Raw genomic sequence first — 24,227 nt, 5'->3', positions numbered from 1 at the left:
TCTATTTCTTTTTTCCTCCCTCTGTCCCATTTTATAAGATTTTTTTTTTTGGCTAAAAACAAAGATTAAGAAGTAATAAATACTTATTTAAAAGTTTAACCAATAGAAAAAGAAATACTGCAGAATTCAGAAAGTCATATAAACTATTAAATTAGAAAAACATGGATGGACAAACAAAAACGAAAGCCTCAATGACATAAAATACATAGAGAAGAAGAAAAAAAAATGAAAATATTTTGATGGGAAATTGGAAATAAAGGATAAATAATTGATACATTGTCAATTCGTGCATTCTATAACTATATGTCAACTATTTCTAAATTACATTTTGCAATTGATTTAGCCATTTTTTTCAAAAATAAATTAGATATTCTTTTAGGAAATTGATAAAAAAAAGACATTAGAATCCTTATACCGTCAAAAATATGTCATTTTATTGCCGTTTTAAATGGATAAAATATGATCTAGTTTAAAATACACATTCTAAATTTAAAATGTATATTCTATACATGGTACATGTTCTACAAAATTTAGATAAAGTATTCTACACATTCTACATGTTCTACGAAATTTAGAAATTATTTATGTTCTACGGATATTAGAATACTAATTTCTACAAAATTTAGAATACATATTCTATAGTTTGCTCTTTATCTATAAAAAATAGAATATATTTTCTAACATTTAATCATTTTCTAAAATTGTTAAAGAGCATTTTCTTTTAATTTTCTATATATTCTACAAAGAATGGAAAACAAATTCTATGTATACTTCATTTAAGAAAGTGTTCCCAAAATTAAAATCTAACCAACCAAATATAGTGTTTACAAAGTACAAACGTTATCCAAAACTAAGTCATATGTCAACCATAGCAAAAAAGACATAAAACGCTACTTATACTGCTATCAATACTCTAAATTCATGTAGTGTAATTTAAAATTATCTAACAGTTATGAAAGAAAAATATAAAACAAACAGATTGAAGAATAATATAAAAATATTTGATTTGGAGTTATTTGAGAGGATAGAACAATTATATGAATGCTCAAGTTTTGTAAGCATGAGAATGGACAAAAAATTGTTTTGTTATTTTCAAACTATAATCTTGTAGCATACTAACATGTCATAAAAATAACCAAAATTTTCTTTAAGATTTCAAATTCTAAAAAAAAATTGTAATTTTCATTTTGAAAGTCTTATAGATTGTTAAAATAAAACAACTGAAGTCACTAAATCATGTATATAAGTGAATTTATCTATTGTATGTGTACTTTTTGGTCAATAAATTTTTTCTAAATATTAAAATTTCAATTCCAAAACTAAAAAATTTAGAACATATATATACTAATCTTATTGTTTATAAATTTTTTTCAGTTTATATATTTTAAGAATTCTAACAATTAAAAATACTTTTATAAATCAATAATACTATAAATAATAAATATTTATTTACAGATAATTTATATCTTTTGAACAAAAAAAGATAAATTAATATCACTCTAAATTAAAAAATACTATGGTCCCAACATTATTAATTTATAGAGGTTCTACTAAACTGAATATTTTTTTGGCTTTATATATTGTCTTAAATGTTTTTCGAAATAAATGATTTTTTTATTTAAAATTTTAGTAGTTGCGCAAGATTTTCTAAAATATGAGGATATAATGGAGTCTAAATGATATTAAAGTATATATGACCAAACATAAATATATAGAATGTATAGATAGACAATAATTCAATTATTTATCTTTTATTTCTAATTTTTCCCATATTTTGATTGGGAGTTTGGTTTGGTACGACCCATTTTGAAAACCAAAGTGAAGTGATTAGGGTTTGAAAATAAAGGGTTTACATTATTCTTCTTTTCTTGGTTTTGTGAAAAAAATTAGAATGAAGTTTGGTTTCTATAATGGTTGATTCCTGTGCAACTTGAAAACAAGTTTGAAATTTTCGTTACATCTTGCCCTTTTTATTTATAATACAACTAATACAGTAAGTTATATATATATCAGATACTGTTAATTGATTGATTGATTGTCAAATATTTTTGAAAATTATAAAATAAATAAAAAATAGCTTTTAAAAGTTAAATAAATTTTAGAGACTAGTAGTTGACATTTTTATGCTTAGTGACTATTATTGATTTGTTCTTTCAAACATATATGTAGGGTATAAAAATTTGAAGGGTTTTTTTATTAATAACTTAGTTAATGAGTTTATATGTGAGAAAGAAGTATTTAACTGTTGGAGTTGATTCAGTCATGGAGTCCGAGTCTTACGGAGGTTAAGTAAGTGGAGTCGTGGACTTGAGGGTCAGTTTGTTAGTGGAGTCTGTTTCCGTTTTTCTAGCTTTGATTCAGTTGTTTGTTTGCTTCCTATAAGGCTATTTAAGCCATTGTTATTGAGTTAATCGATTATCACTTTTCAATATACAATTCACATTTGGTATCAGAGCCAGATGATTGAGAAGAGAGAAGAGAAGTTTGTGCAGCCGGCAATCCCGAAGTTCGACGGCCACTATGATTTCTGGTCCATGACGATGGAGAACTTCATCAGAAGTAGAGAGTTGTGGAGTTTGGTGAAAGATGGAATTCTGGCGGTGTCGATCAGAACGTCACCAACAAGTGAGGCACAAAGAAAGTTGGTCGAGGATGCAAAGCTGAAGGACTTGAAGGTCAAGAATTTTCTGTTCCAATCCATTGACAGAGAGATTCTAGAGACAATTCTTGACAAAAGCACCTCCAAAGCAATTTGGAAATCCATGAAAAAGAAGTATCAAGGAACTACAAAGGTGAAAAGGGCACAACTCCAAGCATTGAGAGGAGAGTTTGAGTTGCTGACCATGAAGGAAGGAGAGAAGATCGATGTTTTCTTAGGGAGAACATTGACAGTGGTGAACAAGATGAAGTTGAATGGAGAGACAATGGAGCAGAGCAAGATTGTGAACAAGGTTCTTCGATCTCTGACTCCAAGATTCAACTATGTGGTATGTTCGATTGAAGAATCGAATGACTTGAGCATCATGAGTGTACGGAAGCTTGCTTTGCCATGAGCAGAGGCTAAATGGTAGTGTTCACGATGAGCAAGCACTAAAGGTATCACACGATGAGAAACCCAACCGAGGCAGAGGTCATGGACTCCGAGGAGGGCGTGGCAGAGGAAGAGGGAGATCCTCTATGAATCGTGCTACAGTTGAGTGTTACAATTGCCACAAGTTAGGACACTTTCAAAACGAATGTCCAAAGTGGGAGAAAGCAAACTATGCTCATCCGGAGAAAGGAGTGATCATGGACACAACAATGAGTGGAAATCGGATGTTTTTTATTCAAGCGTCCAAACCACAGAAGAACTCGATGTGCCTGCAAACGGAAGAAGAAATCGAGAAGGAGATGCACCTGTGGCACTGCAGATTTGGGCATCTAAATCAAGATGGGCTGAAGTTACTGTCAAGCAAGAAAATAGTTGTTGGGCTTCCTGACCTAAAGCCCACCAAGGAAGTTTGCTCTTGTTTGTTTGACTGGGAAACAGCACAGAGAGACGATGTCGAGAAAGAGTTCCTGGAGAGCTTCACGGCAGCTTCAACTAATACACTCGGATATATGCGGACCGATTTCTCCAATTTCGTACAGCGGGAAGAAGTATATCCTGAGCTTTATTGACGATTTCTCGAGGAAGGCTTGGGTTTACTTTCTTCATGAAAAATCTGAAGCATTTGCCACATTCAAGATCTTCAAAGGAAGCGTGGAGAAGGAAATTAATGGAGTCATAGCTTGCTTGAGGACAGATCGGGGAGGAGAGTTTACTTCGAATGAATTTGGTGATTTCTGCAAATCTCATGGCATCACTCGACAACTTACTGCAGCATTTACACCGCAGCAAAACGGAGTAGCCGAAAGGAAGAACATGACTATTATGAATGTTGTTCGATCAATGTTGAGTGAGAGGAAGGTGCCAAAAGAGTTTTGGTCTGAAGCAACGAAGTGGAGTGTTCATATTCAGAATCAATCTCCAACAATAGCGGTAAAAGAAATGACTCCTGAGGAAGCTTGGAGCGGTTCAAAACCTGTGGTGGAATACTTTCGTGTCTTTGGGTGCATAGGATATGTCCACATACCAGAACAGAGGAGAAAGAAGCTGGATGATAAAAGCAAGAAGTGTGTTTTTCTTGGAGTGAGTGAAGAATCTAAAGCATGGAGACTGTATGATCCTGCCACAAAAACAATCGTAATAAGCAAAGACGTGGTCTTTGATGAGACTAAGAGATGGGATTGGGATCAGACTAGCGGAGAAGAGAGAATTCTCGATTGTGGGGAAGAAGAGGATTCAAGCGAAGAAGAAAACAATCCCGTTTCACCGCCTGTGCCATCACCTTCTTCGTTAGACGGTAATACAACTCTTTTAGTCCAGCTTCATCAGATTCTAGTCCAGCTACTTCATCGTCATCGAGTTCACTAGAATTTGAAAGAGGACCACGTGTTAGGTCTAGACCAAGATATCTAGATGATTATATTGTTGGCGATGAAGAGGAGATGGAAGGAAATCTATCTATCATGCTGCTGATGACAGAAACTGACCCAATCAAGTTTGATGACGCGATGAAGGAGAACGTGTGGATGGAGGCAATGAAACGAGAGATTGAGTCTATCATAAAAAACGATACTTGGGAGCTGACTACTTTTCCTAAAGGTGCGACACCCATTGGAGTGAAATGGGTGTATAAGACAAAGCTGAATAAAGATGGTGAAGTAGACAAGCACAAGGCCAGGCTTGTTGCAAAAGGGTATGCTCAGTGCTATGGCATCGATTACACTGAGGTTTTTGCTCCTGTTGCGAGGCTTGACATGATTCGAACCATAATTGGTGTTGCAGCGCAATCAGGTTGGGAAATCTTTCAATTAGACGTGAAAAGTGCATTTTTACATGGAGAATTGAAAGAAGAGGTTTATGTCAAACAACCTGAACGATTTGTTAAGAAAGGAGAAGAAGAGAAGGTGTACAAGCTAAGGAAGGCTCTATATGGTCTCAAGCAGGCTCCTAGGGCTTGGTACAGCCGAATTGAGGGTTATTTCTTAAGAGAAGAGTTCGAGAAATGTCCTAGTGAGCACACTCTGTTTACCAAGATAAAAGAAGGTAAAATTATGATTGTGAGCTTGTATGTTGATGACTTGATCTTTACTGGAAACGATAGGAAGATGTGTGATGAGTTCAAGGCTTCAATGATGCATGAATTTGAGATGTCAGACTTGGGAAAGATGAGGCACTTTCTTGGAGTAGAGGTGAAACAAAGTGAGGATGGGATTTTCGTGTGTCAAAAACGTTATGCTTGTGACATTCTAGCAAGATATGGAATGGAAGAAAGCAATGCAGTTCAAAATCCAATTGTTCTAGGAACAAAACTCACAAAAGATGAGAATGGAGAGAAGGTGGACGAGACACTATTCAAGCAACTTGTTGGGTGTCTTATGTACTTAACCGTAACCAGGCCTGACTTGATGTTTAGTGTGTGTCTCATAAGTCGATTTATGGCTAAACCAAGAATGTCACATTGGCTTGCTGCGAAAAGGATTCTGCGATATCTAAAAGGTACCATCAAACTCGGAATCTTTTACAGGAAGAATGAAGGTGGTGATATGAGACTTACGGCGTTCATGGATAGCGATTATGCTGGAGACTTAAATGATCGAAGGAGTACAACGGGCTGTGTTTTCTTGATGGGATCTAGTGCAATCTCTTGGTCATCAAAGAAACAGCCTGTTGTTGCACTTTCGACTACCGAAGCGGAATACATAGCAGCTGCGTTTTGTGCTTGTCAGTGTGTGTGGATCAGAAGGATTCTTGAAACAATTGGTGCTGGAGAGAAGTCTGCAACGGTGATTAATTGCGACAATAGCTCAACTATTCAACTCTCCAAACATCTTGTTCTTCACGGTAAAAGCAAGCAAATAGAGGTGAGATTTCATTATCTTAGGGAGTTGGTGAATGGCGAGACTGTCAAGCTTAAGTATTGTGCAACAGAAAATCAAGTTGCAGACATTTTTACAAAACCGTTGAAGCTGGAGCAGTTTGAGAGGTTACGGGCATTGCTTGAGATGATTAACATGTCTGAAGTAAGCTGAATTCAGGAGAATTAGCTTAAGGGAGGGTATGTTGGAGTTGATTCAGTCATGGAGTCCGAGTCTTATGGAGGTTTAGTAAGTGGAGTCGTGGACTTGAGGGTCAGTTTGTTAGTGGAGTCTGTTTCCGTTTTTCTAGCTTTGATTCAGTTGTTTGTTTGCTTTCTGTAAGGCTATTTAAGCCATTGTTATTGAGTTAATCGATTATCACTTTTCAATATACAGTTCACATTAACATACTAGTAAAATGTGCATCCAACAAATTAAATTCATATATTACTTCGACCTCCACAACTACATACGAGTAGAAACATATATGCAAACAATTACGTGAACTGTATATAATCCTTAACCAAAGTTTGTTTTGTATATAAAATAACTTGGAAATATATTCGACAAAGACTGAAGCCGATTAAATTATATCCACAAATTAGTTTGTATGTACCTATATCACATACAAAATAAAACCTCTCAAGTAAACAAAAAAAGAGTGACTTCGTAACCTTCTTTACTTTCAAATGGTTGGAACTTGTATGATTCTAAGTCGATCGAAAAAGAAAACATAAATTGGTATTGACGTGTGAAAATGATTCTTATTTGATAAAGGTAAACATGATTGTTCTTCATGTTTTTCTTTTTCTGGCTTAAAAGACTTCGCCTTTATGCTACTGAGTTATGATCCAAGCTAGTCACTTAACTAAATAGAAATCTCTAAATTAGAAAAGCAATCAAAGTCGTTGTAGTATAGTGGTAAGTATTCCCGCCTGTCACCCGGGTTCGATTCCCGGCAACGGCGTAAACCTTTTTGATCTCACGCTTCTTGGACTTGGACTCTGGCTTAGTAATGTTCTCGGATCGGATTGTGTAAACCGCGGTTCTCGAGAGAAAAAAAAAAAAAAAGATAATAAAAAACACATTAACTTTTTAAAAATTGAAACACATGAATCATTCAGAGTGGGGGTACGCTACCATACCTACCAGTTGGATCCCACGAGATCTCGTTGACCATCAGGTGTGGAGCTTTGTTCATAGTCTCAAGCTTATATCTACGTCGAAAAACTCGAGGTGGCCATCGAAGCATTCTATCAAATCAGCCAGAACTATATATGTGTTTGCTTCTTGGTGACCAGAAGAGGGCATCGGCTTGCTTGTCTTCAAAGGTAGCTAGCTTCGAAACCTTTCCAGGAATTTGGAAAGTCTCCATAGAATAGAAACTGACACCTGGATTTGATTGGTCTCCGTGAATCACAGCAAACCTATGACCGCTGGGCTCCCACGCGAAAGCAAGGATTTTCTCGTCCAACTCAAGGTAATAATGCCCTTCTTCCTCACTGAAGCGGAAAAGCTCAAACAGAGAGCACCTACGTCGAGTGACTTGGACAGCAAGATACTTTCCATTGCTCTGCCAGTGCATCTTACAGTTGCTAGCCTTGAGAACATCCTTGTGCATCAGCTCCACCTGGCCAGGGATTTGCAGAAAAACAACCTAGCTTGTTGGTAAGCCTTCTGCTTGACATCACCTTTCAACAGTGCAAGACATGTCCACAACATCATCAAAGTTAACATGCTTTTGGCGTCGCAGGCTGAAAGTCTTATTCTCATAAACAGCTACAGTGTTTTTGACAAGTGTGGCAAAGTATTTATCATCTTTTCACTCAGCATCAAATTGTGAGATTGGAAGTATAAAGTAAGAAAGAAGAGAAGCAAAGATGCACTCACTTTTCGGTTTTGCTTGGGTTTGGTTTTCACCTGGTGAGATGTCAAACATCTCTGCCTTCAATAACAAAAATGTAATTCTCAAAATCCTCAGTCCTATAAATTAATCCTATATATGGAGAGAAAACGGAAACACACTGTTTTAAAAACCAATATGTTACATTACACCATAGCATTAGAAAGTGACAATGGACAAAAAAATAAAAATGTTTAGAAAGTTACCTCAATATTGGGAAGATATGTGACCGTCTTACGAGTAGGATCATTTACTAAAATACGGTTAATACTGTGGCCTTGATGGACGACTAGCTGGTCCAATTCATGTACACGAGTACGACACCACTAAAGAAACATATTGATCTCAGCATGTAGAACAAAACAAGGTCTCAAGCCAGATAGACAGGTAATAAGTAAACGTACACTGTACCGACTCCACATCCATGGGTAGTAGATAAATTGGGTTTAGCTTAGGGTATAATTTCTTAACAGCCTGCACAAACAAGCTATGGGAAAACAGTGTAATTTCACCGTGTACACAGCATCTATATATATATATTATATATACACAAAGTGGTGGTGATCATAGTAGAAACAAGTAGTTGTAACCTGAGTATACTACTTAATAAAATTTAATTCCGTCTGATATTGTATGATTCCTCAGCAATATCGACCACTCCAGTTTTGAGTCTTTTGACTTGTTGGCTACAAATACAGCAGCAACCATTTAGAATATACCATAAAACTAGCAGTTGAAATGATGGCTCGAGAAATCAAGAGACTAAAAAAAACTCCTAGCTAGTGGTACCATTGTAAGAGAGAAAAATAGAAAACATCACCTCGCAATCCTCTTAGATTTGGGTCTAGTACTGTGATCTTTGCCGCCCATACACGCCATGATTTCGAAACTTGAATGACACAACAACCGCAAAGTGGCTACGTACTGGCTTGTTTTCTCTTTTGACCTCGTTTATTATTAAAGCTGTGCAACGACGATGTTATTAAACTCGTTGGGCCTCGAGCCCATACACAAAAGCATCATGAAGCGAATATTAATTTGCTCTTACTCATTTTTTTGGATTTGGAAAATTCCCTTTTCCTGGAAGACTAGACCTGGTTGGCTTCTTTTACAGGAGAGTTTCTCTAATAAGTGAAACATGAGAGACCATTTTCCCTACTCTAATTTTAGCATATTTTGGTAAAAACTTTTAGTCATCACTTGGTCTTTCACTCTTCAGTATGTTTTGGTTGTTGCTTTCTATTCAACTTTATCTCTGCTGTCTCAATATGAAATCCTGATAGGCCTTTTGTTTCAACAACTTTATTGAGAAATGACTTTTTTTTTTTTTAAATGGAAAAACAGATTCCTCTGCTGTACATTATTACTTGCCGCAGTTTCGCTATTCGATTATGAGAATGTACACAAGTTTTCAGTACAATGTTGTCAGTGTATTACCAACTGTATTGTTTGTCAGTGCATAGTAGAGGGAGCTGGATGTGGCTGCGGTAATGGTGGTACCGGGTAAGCCGGTACAGCATAAGGAGCAACTCCAAGATGATGATGATGGTGATGATGATGAGTTCCCATTGGAGGTGGAAGCATCACAGGTGTTCCAACAGCTGAACCCATATGATCATGTGGTGCGATGATTGGTTGTCCCACAGGCGCATTACCATACATCCCTAATCCAGCCATTGTTGGCGGATGATGTGGTTGCGGTTGCGGTTGTGGCTGTGGTTGTGGCTGAGCTGGTCTATGTTTGACCACTTGTTGTTGTTGTTGTTGTTGTTGTCCTCCTGTAACCGCAGGAGGTTGATTGTTCACGGTGGTGATGTCGTGAATGCTAGACCGCCTTCTATCTCGGTTCATCGAGTTAAGCCGGATGAAGTACTTTTGAGCATGGCTTGCAACTTGTGTTGGAGTTCTTGAGATCACAAAGTTCCTTGAAATGCTTCTCCAATCTCCTTTCCCAAATTTGTCCAAACCCAAAAGAAACAACCTTTCACAAAAAAAAACAGAGGATTCTATAAAGGTGAGATCTTTGAACCAAAAGGTAACAGAGCATTGAATAAAAGGTAACATCTTTGAAATCTTTTTTTTTCACTCTTTAAGTTTGAAAATGTCAATGGATAGATAAAAGAAGAAGAAGAAGAAGAAGAAGAAGAAGAAGAAGAAGAAGAAGAAGAAGAAACCGATGCTCTTCTTCAGTCCATGGGATCCCTTTTCTTCTCTCTTGCTCTGCTCTGGATCCACTACTTCTTCCTCCTCCACCATTGGAGCTACTTATCCCTGAGGTTCCATGATTTGGTTTCTTCTCCGATGATCCAGAGGAATGAGAGTCTCTGTTGGCCGGAGAAGTTGCTGCTGCTTCATCGACGATGAGACCTTTCCGGTGATGATGATAACGAGGTAAAGGAACTTGACCATTCTCGATTGCTTTGACATCTTCTAAAAGGATTTGGTAATGGTTCTTTACTTGTTCTAAGGTCTTGCTTGGAACCATTGACGCCATTTTCATCCATTGATCATCTGTTATGTCTTCCTCTACACAATGCAACGCAATTGCGTTCTCGAATGCCTTCTCTTCTTCTCTGCTCCATGTTGCTGCCACCACACTCTCCATTCGATTGATTCAAAAATCTCTCTGTTTCTCTCTCTCTCTTCTCTTTCTTCTCTTTGGTTTAATCGTGTGGTGGGCATGATAAGAGTTTGTGAAACGTATGTGAATGGGTCAGATTCTTTACCTTTTGGAGTTTTGTGAAACTTTTATTTCTTTCTTTCTTTTGGTGTTTTAAGTTGAGGTGCGCATTATAAGATTAGACAATTTGTATATGCGCAGGATAGTAGGGGACAGTGCATATGCGCATGATAAGAGATTGATTGGGACTTTATCTTATTCACAAGCATCATCAATCAAGTTTGGGTTCGTTTTCTATTGTGTCACTCATAAGGAAAGAGTAGTACCCATAGGATAAGATTCTTGTAGTTGACGATCACTCTTCACTTTTCTTTCAAAATTCATCCTCATTCGTTCTTTAGAGATTTTGGTTACTTCGGTTTATTATATTACAACTTGAAAGCAATGCAAATGATTAGTGTAGTTTGGCAAACCTTTCGATTTTAATATTTATTGCAAACAATTTAGTTCAGAAAAAAGTTCATTATTTTCTTTTCTTTTTAAGTTTTAAATGTTGAATTATGTTAACATAAAAGCAATTTGAGACTGTCATTGTAAATGTTGATCACATTGTAAAACTCTATATTTACTGAATTCAGAAATGAGAATAATGTGTAAAAAATAATTATCGAAGTCAAAATATTTGTTAGTACACTATACCAAACCGAATCCAATCAAATAAAATCTACCAAGTAGTTGATGTATATACTGTACTACTATATAAAGAAAACAAAGATACCAAGTAAGTTCTTGGGCAAGTAATATGTCACTAGCTTTCTCCTAAATGAGTGAGAAGTCTAACCCTTAATCGTCTAAATTTGTTTGGATAGACTTTCATGAAGACGGTTGACAAGTTTGATCGTTTAGCTTCCCTAATTGTGTTATCTCACCTCGATTAGGGTTCTTATTATCTTATATTCTCTCCGTTTTATAATATAAGATGTTTTAGGGAAATATTCTTGTTTCATAATATAGGATGTTTACAATTTTCTATGCAACTTTTTGATTAATTTTATATTTTATATTATGCAGTCTTGTTTATGATTGGTTAAACTTTATAAAAGTAACTATTCCTTAATATGCGTGTTTTCACTAAAACATCCTATATTTTGAAACGGAGGAAAAACTTCAGTAATAACGTAGTAATAACGTGCTTTTAGTGACTCAAATCAACTATGAGATATTGATCTTACACCGACATGCATAAAATCATTTAAATCTCATGAAGAGATGCAACACGAAATTTAAATTTCTCTATGACTAAGAATATAGAATCTTATTATATAAAGTTGGGTTTTGAAAGTTAGCCATTAACAAGATTTTGACATGTGTTAAGTTACAATTTCAGATTTTGACATGTGTAAAAAATAATATTTAATAGGAGGAATTTTGATTACTACAAAAATAAAATATTTTGTTTTAGAAATATTAATAAGTCCGATTAATAAGTTCCATCAAGGATCTATCAGACTATGAATTGAATCGTTTGATCAATAATAATATTAATATTTTTTAACTATGTCCAATTAAGTTTCTTCTAATTTCTCAACCTTGATTGGTTGGTCATAGACCTTTTTCTTTGTACAAACATAATTGTCACCATTCGTTCAAATGGAGATAAAGAGGAAAAGGTCATCAATATAATGGTTGGATAAAATAGCACTAATCAAACCCAAGCTTACAACAAACATATATAGATTGGAAAAACATAAATCGTTGTTGATAGATCCATAGGAGCTTGGAGACAGAGGCTATATCATGGTTTGTCAAAGAAACTTTTACGAATACATTGAGAAATTTAACATTAGTTACTATCCAAAAATTTTGTGACGTTGAAAAAGGGTCTTTAGTTTCATTGGTTGCTGGAGCAAACTACTTTGAGATAGCTAAAAGACGTGAACAGTGGCGGACCCACATTGAGGTTGGTGGTGGCAGTTGCCCCCAGTAAGTATAGAAATAGATAAATGTTTTACATTAGACAAAGTAAGAAAAGTGGCAAAATGGTTAGAGTTTGCCCCAGAATTGGTCAAAGGTTGTGTGTTCAACCCCACCTTAGAGCAATCTGCACCCACTATTTTTTTTTTCTAGTTCCGCCCCTAGACGTGAACATGTTCTCTCCATACAGGAGAAGGGCAGAGTCGTGGTTCTCTTTATGGTGGAGGCGGTTGGACGCACGGTTATCTCTACAGAGGAGGAAGGTATGGGAGGTTGGACGTAAGGTTATCTCTCCAAGGGAGGAAGACGGAGCCAAGGTTCTCTCTATGATGGAGGAGTTTGGATGCAAGATTCTTTCCATAAGGGAGGAGGGCAGAACCGAAGTTCTCTACATGGTTGGTCATATACTATTGTGATATAATTTATTTATTTTTTTATTCGAAATGTTTTTGGAACCAACAATTTTAGTGATTAAAAAAACTATGCAAAAGTGAAAGTGAAGAGACGTATAATATTTAGCTTAATTTATTCATATAGACATTTTCTAGGTAGTAGTAAATAATATATTTGTAGCATACAGTATACCTAGGTATAAAAAATACACTTTTAATGGTAACATACATAAAAGATTTGTATATGGATATAAATCAGTGTATTATAGCAAAAAGAAAATTTATAAATATTGTAGAGTATATTTTATTAAATTTTATTTTATTTACAAACTTTTAAACCCGCACATCAGACGAGTCCTTATCTAGTTTACTAGATTTGGGCGTAACATCTGAAAACTAAACCGAGAAACTTGGTTTTTTTTTTTTTTTACTCAAATCAAATTATATTGCTTTAGGAAATGTCATTACAAAGAGTAGCTCTTAACCAATCTGGAACCATTACAGACTCAATATAGGACTCATTATCTCTACAACCAAATTTTGCAACCGAGAAACTTGGTTTTGCACCCAAACCCAATAGTTATAAAACCCAAAAGGATTCCACTCGAAGTATCCAAACCGAAGCAAAAACCAAACAATATAATATATTCCAAATCAAATTATAATCCGAAAATTCTTGGTTATATTTGTCAAAGTTATACAATATTGTTTTTGCAAAACTTAACCAAATTTACTACAATTAAACCTTTTTTAATTAAATCGATAGTAAAAAATAATCTCAAAAACTGGAGGGAAACCGATTCAACTACCCAAACCAAATTGCCATAAAACTTAGACGAATACTAAACTTTCCTACCCGAATTCGGAAAAATCCAAACCCATCCGAAACCTGAATGCACATGCCTAGAACTAGCAAACCATTTTTCAAGTGAATAAATAAAGTCATCAGTACTTAATTGAAAATTTGATGGGGTGGTTTCATTATGAACAATTTTTATGTTTCCTGTTCACCAGTTGTAAATCCTAGGGCCTTTATTGGCCACGTTCCTTAAACTTTTTAAGGGACACCCACCCCTCCCTTTCCCCAATTATAGGCCCATAGATGCGTTAAATTTTAATCAATTGTGTACGGAAGATATATTATATACAATATAGTTCCAAATATATATCATTGGGTTACAGACTTACAGCTGGGGAATGAATCAAATTAACGTAATGTACGGAAGAAGAAGAACTATAGAAGCTTTGTTTTTTGTGGGCTTCAAATTTCAATATGTCAATTATGCAAATAATTAACTAAATAGTCAGTATTTACATAATAATCTAATATGAAAATAAGGCCAAAGTTTGGGATATAGGAATATTAGAGTGAAATTGAAGTTAATGTCCGTTGCAATGCGACATTTGCGTGTTATCACATTCATGCGCACTATATTTATGCAATCAAATCTTATATTCTTATTATTTATTTATTTTTTTAACAGCAAATATCTTATATTCTTACTAAAGCACTTGGATGTAATATTGATTCATTTGTTTCGTGTATATTATTTACTCTTGAGTGTAGCAGGAATGCAGGATACAAACAAACAAACAACAGCCCTTTTTTTTTTGTCAACAACCAAACATAAATATAACTAATGGCCACTCTTAATTATCCAAAAAAAAAAAAAAATGCAAAATAGTATTCTGCATTTCTGCCTACATGCAATACATATTAAAGTTATTAATTTTCCAACTATTGTAACTAATGCCTAATGGTCATCCCCTTTTTAATAAAAGGGAAGTACACAACTTAAGTTTTGTAGACTTTATAAAAAATATAAATAGTTACAAATGCATACTAATAGGTTATATATAAGATATACATTAACTCTATACTCTTCATAAGATAACTCTTTATATATAGATAATAAATAATAAATCCATAAATCGTGGAGTATATAGATAATAAATAATAAATTCATAAATCGTGGAGCAAATATATCATGAAGATCACAACATAGTTATTTCAAATGATCTTCTTTTTAATAAAAGAAAAGTACATAACATAGTTTATATTATTTATATTATAATATAAAATAAAGAGAAGTACACAATATAGTTTATATTATAGTGATTAAATTATATTATTTAATTTAAAATTATAATCGCGGAGTTATTTCAAATGATCTCCTTTTTAATAAAAAGAAGTACACAACATAGTTTTTGTAGACTTTATATTTTTAATTAATTATAAATGATTACAAATAGGTTATAGATAGGTTATAGATTAATTCATATATTAATGGTTACACCTAAATATTGGGTGCAACCTTAATTGGAGATATTCCAAATTGATAATTGATATATTAATGGTAATAAATAAAATCATGGATCTTTCAAACTGTATTTTCAGAAGATTTTAGTCATATATCAAGTTGTTTCCAAAGATCTTTAAACACAATATTAGAAATTTACTTTCCACAGATTTTATTGATAAACCATAACGTTCAATAAAAATTAGGACCATGCTAGAGCACAGATTGAATTTTGTTTTTATATTATAATTTTAAGACTTACAAACTCAAGCACGAGATAAATTTTTATATACTCTAGCACGGAAGCTGCTAGACACACTCTAGCATGGATTAATAATTTTATATACTCTAACACGGGTTAAAATTAACAATATAAGACTTACATAATACATTTACATTTCATGAATAATATTTACAATAAAATTATTTGCATGAGTTGCATCCAAATAATATTATATACAATTACATATATAATATTTTAAAAATAATAAAATGTATTTCAATCCGTGCTGTAGCACGGGTCCAAATCTAGTTCTCCTAATATTTGACAGTGCATCATATATTACATATTAGAAATCTTTATAAAAAAACAGACAAACAAATAGGATAATTCATATAATTTGAAATAAAATCATAAAAATTCTATAGTTTTCTGTAATATATAATTTTACGATTTTAAAAAGTTCATATACTATAAAAAACGATTTTTTTTTTATTCAGTAGTTACAATCAAACAACTCAAACCTTACAAACCTTAGAATACTAATGCTAACTATTATTATACATAAACATCTTCACATGTCAACATAATTTTCTTTGAATAAATGTATATATATATTGGATAAAATAAAACCGTAGAAACTAAAAAACGAACTGCGAATGTAATATCAAAGATTCAAAGTCATCATCAAGTCAACTACCACCGTGCATTATGGCGACTAATGTACGATATTCAAAACGTCGGACTACTCAAACTTATTTATACACCTCAATTAATCCGAATCTAATTTGTCCTATTTATTAAAGTTGCACCAAAGTTAATTTTGAGCATTTCTTGGCTATTTCGAACCCGTATATCGAAACAATATTACTTATGTAACGCATATAAAAATATAAACTAAAGTTGTAAGGTTTAAAAAGTGCCCAACCTCCAATAAAATTAGGTCATACCAAATAGAATGTAATAAATTCAAAACTTTGACTATTTGGCCTTTTTTTATGGTACCACTCCACCTCCATTCTTCCTTGAACGTAAAGTAACCTTTTGACTCTCTTCTTTCCCTCAGTTTCATACATTTTTTCACAAATCCAATACTCAAATCCCCCATACATATATGCCTAATATGTAAATAATCCATATCATAAGTTAATACATTAATTACATTATTATGTACTTTATTCTTCCAAACTTATATAAAACTCGTCTCAAGCTATAATTTCTGGGAGATTAACATTAAAGAAACACCTATTTTAATCATAAAATCTCATATCTTTTTCTCTAACCATTTCTCTTATCTCTCTCTCTCTTTCCCTCTGTCTCCATGACCTCTATTGCTTTTTCATCTTCATCAAAATTTTCTCTACATGGCCATGAAGAAACAACCTAAGCCGTGTAGTTTCCTCTTCCACGTCTCTCTTCTCTCTGCATTGTTCGTTTTGCTTCTTATTTCTTTTGCTTTGACGGCTTCTTACAAGCGCAAATCCGGCGTTAATGGCCTTGGCCATAAGAGGATTCTAGCAAGTAATTTTGATTTCACACCGTTTCTCAAGAACAAAGATCGCACTCAACGTCAAAGTCAAGGCCTGACCGGAAAAGAAACCGGTTCATGGTACAATGATGAGGAACGGATCGTACCTAGCGGTCCAAATCCTTTGCATCACTAGCTAAAAGGTTTTTGTTTTACTTTTTTTCAATAGATTTTTGTTGCTTTTTGGATTAATATAGTGCTATGACAGCATTCATGACAATGGATCATGATTATATATTGTGAAGAAGTGTATGAAATTGATATAACCATCATATTTGTTTATTATGGTTTCTTAATTCGAAGCGGGTTCATTAATATCTACTAAAAGCTTCAGTTTCTGTATATATATAGTTATGGATCTCTCCACTATCCAATGAAGTACTTGTTATGTTCACTGAACATAATTAATATATGTGATTTGCTTCTATTTATGTTGAGTACAAAGTACATTATATTGTTCATATTGAGATAAGGTACGTCGAGTTAATAATATGTTATTTTGAAGATATATTTTCTGTTAAAGTGTTGAATTTCTGGTAAATATATTTGAGTGAAAGTGTGTTTGAGTTATTAACAAACTACACACTCAATGTATTTTCCTATAAAAAAAATGATTTTTATATATTTTATTGTGAAAATTAAAATTAGCTTACTCATGCAAATATTATTTTTCTTATATTATGCAAGAAAGGAGATATATATCATATACTTTAACCGTATAAACTATCAGTGTTATTGTATAATGTGAGTCAATATATATACATACATTAACTAGCATATTAGAAAATGAAGAACAAATAAGATAACACTATAACGAAACCCGAATTATCATTCATGTCATCTTCTATACACTCTTCAACACTAAAGTACTCTCAGTAACATAGTTCAATATAAGTCATCGATGATATTCAGAAACTTTCATTCAAAAAATCCCATAGTTGGTATTGACATTTTATCTGCAAAAAAATAACAATTATCCCCACTTAATTATAAGATTTGGACCTAATCACTCTTTCCAAATGTCAACAAAAAAGGTGGAGTTTGTTCACTAGTCATTTTATTAAACTATGTACACTAGTCATTTTATTAAACTATGTATATATATAGGCGCCACGAATAAAGTCGAGTGCGTGTGTTTGTGAATGCATAAGATCTATGGAATCCATCGGCTATATGGGGTTCAGATATAAAGAGATCCGCATTTGACACTACACTCATCTTCATGTAAGTTTAATCTTTTTTTTTCCTCAACAATTTTATATTAGTTAGATAGATCAGAAAGCAAAACGTTTATATATTAAAAAGTAATGCTAGCATATAGAGACCTTTTGTACTACTTTAATTTATCCCTTCAAAATCAGAAAAAAAAAATGTAAAAGCTTTCTTTGTCTACTCTTTTGGTGTAAACATCAGTTCTTACGGCCAGTTTATCAAAAATATAACCTCATTCTTCTGTTAAGTTTTCGGATACCTCATTGCTGATCATATAAGTACTTCCACTTATTAATGCGTACGAGAAAGAAGAAAACTCCATCGAATATTACATGCTCCCATGATTGCATTTTCGTCATTATTTTAAGAACAATATCATCATCACAAACCTGGAATTAAAATCATTTGTTTCCTTATCTAATTTTAGTTTTAAGAAACAATTTTCTTCAAGTTGAGGCTTTTCTTGAGGTGAGGTGCATGGGATCAATAGATTAAGATGATTGGCCCTCTGTGACCTTTTCCAATAGAGGTCAAATTGAACCCACACCATCAATACATTTTATGAATGAACATCCGAATATAGATTAACTATAACAATTTTAAACTTAAAAATCGAGATTTATTTTTTTTCTTTTTTAAAACATAAACGCAGGAAAACAGATTACAGACTCTATTTGCTAACGAAAAGATTTTGTTCAAATATTTTTGTATCACATAATTGCTATACAGTCTTTTTAAATTAAAGTCTTAGGAATAAAAAAATTTCGCTAGTTTTGTGTTCTCATCTCCTAGTTGATTCAAATGTTGCCTCAAAATAATGAATCATTTGAGTGGAAAATTTCGCTAGGAGAGCTTTTGGGGATCGCATAAGGTTACTGACGAATATATATACATATATATTAATGCAAATTTAGAGTACACTAATTAGATGACTTGCTAGTTGCTTCGGTACAAAATCTTAATGGCCTTTCATGTATTAATAAGCAAAAATATTTTCTTCTTAAACTTCTACATAATCACATCATCAAATTTGAACAAAGCGTAATGACACGACGCTATTCACTAGTGCTAATCATTGTGTTACATACTCCAATCTTAATAAATACCTTCTAATTAAAAGATTTTAGTTGAGATTTTAATTTACTCTATAATTTCATATCTAATTACAGAAATGTCAAAATTCCCAAAATATTACTACTTATAAATTTATAATCACGTACATCATGTATATATAATTTTGAAGGGCATAAACTACCTGTCATCGTGGTTTCCCATTCATCAACATTAGATAGTTAATTTGCACTTAGTCTAAGAAAATGATTATTAGAAGTGTCATATTAAATGTTAGCATATCCATAATCCATGAATTTGATTAGAATAAAAATGTCAAATAATGAGTGACGAACCGATAGAGACTGAGTCAAATTTAGGAATAAATGAAAGACAAACTCACAAAAGTCAATGCAGGATGGCTCCGCACCACTGTATCGAAAGATCGAGTTGTTATAAAGGCCCATCAACACCACTCGACCCCAAATAATTACAAGAAAAAAACGAAGTAGAAGTGTAAAACTAATGCTATTGACGACATAAATGTCATTTTCTATTGGGATTTTTGGATACACAAAAGAATCTATGACTAGAAATCTAGTTTAACTTCAACCAATTTAAGTCGTTTAAACTTTAGTGATGAACAAGTCCAACAAAAAAAAACAAGTTGCGTCCACAAAATTTTCAACTACTCAGATTATTTTGCAAGAGCCAAACAAACCATCCGGCAATACAGACAAATTTAGTTCCTATTGTTCAATATGCATATGAATTTGCTACTAATGAAAATCAAACACAAGAAAAAAAAACAATTACGTCACAATCATCCGGCCACAAGCAAGTTGAGGAATATATAATTGAGTATATATGCAATAGATAGCACAAGAGCAAAACATAATTAATAAAATACCACAACTGTTTGAGGGTGTTCTCTCTCTTCCATCACAATTATAATTATATCTATTTTAAATACTACATATGATTTTTTAAAATATTATGTTATTTTTTTTTTTGACATATTCTCTTCCCTCATGCATTTTCTCCCTCTTTCGGCTCTCTCTCTCTCTTCTTTTCCCTCATGCCCACTCCTCATGAAACATCTGTCATTTTATTTCTCTTTTTCTTTCTCTTTCACTAACTCTCTCTCTCTTCTCTCATATGCACTCATCTTGGAACTTCTGCTATTATTTTTTGGAACATGCTATTTCTTCGAATTACATGCAGTATTAGTTAATTTCTCTTTTTAACATGTTACTGTTTAATATAACACGGTATTTTTATATATTGAACGTTTTTTAGTTTAATATAACATGTTATTTTAAAAGATTTCATGAATTATTCATTCTTTCTAATCTAACATTAAAATAAAATAGGGTAATTATGTCTTTTCACTCCACAATAAACGTGGGCCCAGTGGTATTTTCCTATAAAAAAAAATTTTGTGATATTTTGTTTATTTCTCTCCATATTTGTGGCATTCACTAATATTACTTTATATAATTTAGAGAAAATAAAGAATGTAAACTTTTGTTGAATATCAATGTTAAGTTTTCTTCTTTTTTTTTCTTTGATAAAGGTAACAACAGTGCTAAGTTTATTCTATTTTCGTTATAAGTATATATATATATTTACCTAAAAACATACATTCCATAATTTCCATTGAACTTGAACATCAATAATTTTACAGAAATTACGAGACAATATATCTTGGTCAAATAATGTGAATTTGTTTCACGATCAGTGATATGGAAGATCGAATATCGATTCTGTCAATATATAAATCATTCATGGCCGTCCAAGTGACGTTTACGTTCCTCTTATCTATTAGTACTACTTCTTTTTTTGACAACATATTAGTACTACTTTTTATTATTATTCTTATGCATATATCGTTCACCAATCACCGTTATGTATATATCGTTGATTCTTTTTTTTGTTTGGTAAGTTTTCTTTGTTAATCACCAAACAAAAATTAAAACGCTCCAAATCCCAAAACCGTTCATCATTTCTTATTTTGTTCATCAGATATTCACCGCATACACATCGGCAAAGATCAAATGCTATTGGTCTATAAGAATATAGAATAAAGGGACTTACTAATTACTATAAAAGTCAACTTATTTGTAAATACTCTCTACAACACAAGATATGCAAGAAATATCTTTAAAAAGATCTTATGTAACTAATATATTTTGTAATCATAAAGAAAAATAATATATATTTATGAAAATAAACTATTTCATGGATTGCATTATTTGTTTAAGAAAAATTATAAAAATTCATTTAAAAAAAAAAAAAAAGAAGCAAAGAAATTTCAATTTATATTTGTATTTCTAAATAGTAATTACCCTAAAGTAAAGTATTTACAACTCTAAATTGGTTGACTATATTGTATTACTATATATTTATGCAAAATTAAATATTAATAAATAGTTTTTTAATTTATTTACTATGAACAAATCTTCTATTGTAGAAGGAAATAAATTTTATGTCAAAAAATGTGAGAAAAGCATCAAATTTAGTCAAGTTCTTATCCAAAAATTTTGGAGTTATGGGACATAAAAAAAATTTACGAGTAGGGACGAGATGAAACATGACGGGACAGGACAATACGGGATGAGTAGAGATGTCTTTGCCATTCTAAAATAGTTACGTGTAGATTATATACATGCAATAGTCCAAACTAAAACTACAACAAAATCTGGTATATGAATTTAACACCTTTAAGCATTAAACTGTAAAACGACCATTGTATATCTGTTAACACTAAATATACTATTTAATACTATTTAAAATTTTGAAATTATAAAAAACACATAAACCAAAATATTTTATGTATTCAAAATATACATAAATTAATTACAACATTTATCATCCCGTGTTGTAGCATCCCCTTTCTATATTTCTGTATACCCCGACTACATTTCTATATCAATAAAACAAATGATGGCTCACCCCTTTTCTTTCACTCCCTTAAAATCCATTATCTTTAAAAACTACTATCCGATATAACGGTGTGTCTGTTTCCGTGAAAAATTACATTATCTGAACAACTTACTTTATCAGGATTTCCAATTTACCGTATATCACCAAATATACAACTCAAGACTATATAAACAAAAGAAATGAGTCAAAATAAAATAAAAAACTACCTTACAAAAATTCAAACTACAAAAAATTACTAATAAAATATATAATCCGTAATCTCGTGCTGTAGTACGGATTTTCTCCTAGTTACTAGTATTTATAGTAATAACCATGTAATTAGCATCAAGACCCAATCCCTTTTCTGTAATGAAACTGAATACTAGGATTTCAAATATTATACGTAGACAAAGTATATGTCTCGTTTCCTAGCTTATATTTCTTTATACAATATTTTAATACATAAGGCAAAGTTCGTTGAGCATATCCCTCGCATGCTCTTTGAAGTTTCAAATATTCAACATAAATCTAAAGAAAACGAAAACGAAAGTTTCAAATTTATTAATTATATTCAAGAACTCATTGTCCACATATATATGACAATATCATATACAAATCAATTTAAGCAAAGACGACCGATTCCACCGGTAACCTACTAACCATTTTCTTAACTCTCATTAACGTGTCCATTACTTATATATAGCACTTAACACATACGTTTCAGACACTAGAGACTAAATCGCCTCTAGATCAAATTCAAATTATTGAGTTTGACTAGTTAAACCCTAAAAAAAGGTAACGAAAGCAAATTTTTTTTTTTTTGTAACTTCTTTAATATTCTTTTCCGGCGAGGATATGGACCGATCAACGCCGGAACATAACTCTTCCTCCTCCTCCTCTTCGTCCCACAAACGTCTAAGCGTAAGCTTTCTTGTCTCTATAATGGTTCTTTGCGCTAGACACGCGAATCGGCTCTCGAAGAAGCTAAAGCTAAAGCCAAAGAAGCAAACTCGAAGCGGCGGAGAAAGATTCCGATGGAATCTAACAAGCTCGCCCCTGAGGTCTCCTCGGACTAAAGAGTTGTTGACGTCTTTGAGCAACAAGGCGATGACGATGATCGGCCGGAAAAACACGGCGGAGAAAAATGCGGCGGCGGCAGAGGAGGAGGAGCACGGTCTTTGGCAGAGAGAGATTTTGATGGGAGGCAAATGTGAGCCGTTGGATTTCTCGGGTGTGATTTATTACGACTGTAACGGACGGCTTTTAAATGAGGTGCCACCGAGATCACCACGTAGCACTCCGTTACCCGTTTACCCGACCGGTTCTTAAACCCGGGTCACCGTTAAACCCGATGGGAACGAATGATTTTTTTAAGTAGCTTCATATTAATATAAGAGGAGGCAGGCTCCATTAGATGATTGAGGTCATGATGTGTCGATTAGGCAGCATAAACAAATTATGTATATATAAGAATGTTACTGTGTACTGTACGTATGATCCCTTTTATGCCTAATTTGCCTATAAGTTGTTTGTTTTGTTACAACATTTAAATTTGGATAGGCTAAAAACTCAAAAACATCATGCTATTAATACTATAAATGTCAAATTATATTCTTTTTCAGGTCAGCTTTTCCATATCATCAGTTTATCATACTATTTCACTCGATAAGAATGTTACTGTGTACGGTATGGATCCCTTTTATGCCTATAAGTTGTTTGTTTTGTTACTTCATTTAAATTTGGATAGGCTATTAAAACTTCCGGGTCAAAACTCAAAAATATCATGCTCTTAATACTATAAGGGGGGGTGTATTCAAACCGAGAATTTGATGGGATTTAGAAAATTTAGAATTTTGATAGATTTTCGGGAAGTTCATATGATTTTCTGTAAAATTCTTTCAAATCCCACCTAAAACCATGAGATTTGGATTTCTGTATTTTTAACTAAACAAATCCTCCAAAATCCTCCAGAATCCTAAAAATTATTAAAATCCTAATCCACAAAACTGTTTTGAATAACAGTGGATTTTAAAGTAGATTTTTAAATCATCAGTTCAATAACAGTGAATTTTAATAGACTTTTTAAAATCCATGATTGAATAACATAGAATTTGTAAATTTCACACAAATTACTTAAAATGTCAAGTTGAATACACCCCC

General features: G+C 32.9%; 4 protein-coding genes across 4 annotated transcripts; 2 read left to right on the top strand and 2 right to left on the bottom strand.

Moving 5' to 3' along the window:
* LOC104759852 (eukaryotic translation initiation factor 3 subunit B-like) lies at positions 7,205–8,272 on the bottom strand. The gene is made up of 3 exons (XM_010482731.1): positions 8,258–8,272; positions 8,053–8,172; positions 7,205–7,600 (listed from the first exon to the last, which is right to left on the bottom strand). The coding sequence occupies exons 1-3, from the start codon at positions 8,270–8,272 to the stop codon at positions 7,205–7,207; spliced, it is 531 nt and encodes a 176-aa protein (XP_010481033.1).
* LOC104758201 (transcription factor DIVARICATA-like) lies at positions 9,154–10,551 on the bottom strand. The gene is made up of 2 exons (XM_010481029.2): positions 10,021–10,551; positions 9,154–9,827 (listed from the first exon to the last, which is right to left on the bottom strand). Exons 1-2 carry the CDS (start codon positions 10,449–10,451, stop codon positions 9,299–9,301), a joined length of 960 nt encoding a protein of 319 aa, XP_010479331.1. The 5' UTR covers positions 10,452–10,551; the 3' UTR covers positions 9,154–9,298.
* LOC104758200 (CLAVATA3/ESR (CLE)-related protein 11-like) lies at positions 16,608–17,142 on the top strand. Its single transcript, XM_010481028.2, has one exon. The coding sequence runs from the start codon at positions 16,717–16,719 to the stop codon at positions 17,014–17,016; it is 300 nt and encodes a 99-aa protein (XP_010479330.1). The 5' UTR covers positions 16,608–16,716; the 3' UTR covers positions 17,017–17,142.
* On the top strand, positions 22,823–23,536 carry LOC104758198. The gene has a single exon (XM_010481027.2). The coding sequence runs from the start codon at positions 22,923–22,925 to the stop codon at positions 23,394–23,396; it is 474 nt and encodes a 157-aa protein (XP_010479329.1). The 5' UTR covers positions 22,823–22,922; the 3' UTR covers positions 23,397–23,536.

Source organism: Camelina sativa, chromosome 17, assembly GCF_000633955.1.
Source record: "Camelina sativa cultivar DH55 chromosome 17, Cs, whole genome shotgun sequence".
NCBI classification, from domain to species: domain Eukaryota; kingdom Viridiplantae; phylum Streptophyta; class Magnoliopsida; order Brassicales; family Brassicaceae; genus Camelina; species Camelina sativa.
This window is presented reverse-complemented; position numbering and strand designations above follow the sequence as displayed.

Excerpts from the sequence above, each read along its gene's own strand:
- LOC104759852 (XM_010482731.1), bottom strand. Across the intron at positions 7,601-8,052 it reads CATATCTTCCCAATATTGAG|GTTGTTTTTCTGCAAATCCC; the intron begins GTAACTTTCTAA and ends CCAACAAGCTAG.
- LOC104758201 (XM_010481029.2), bottom strand. The coding sequence starts at position 10,451 with ATGGAGAGTGTGGTGGCAGCAACATGGAGCAGAGAAGAAGAGAAGGCA. Across the intron at positions 9,828-10,020 it reads TGGACTGAAGAAGAGCATCG|GTTGTTTCTTTTGGGTTTGG; the intron begins GTTTCTTCTTCT and ends TTTTTGTGAAAG.
- LOC104758198 (XM_010481027.2), top strand. The coding sequence starts at position 22,923 with ATGGACCGATCAACGCCGGAACATAACTCTTCCTCCTCCTCCTCTTCG.
- LOC104758200 (XM_010481028.2), top strand. The coding sequence starts at position 16,717 with ATGGCCATGAAGAAACAACCTAAGCCGTGTAGTTTCCTCTTCCACGTC.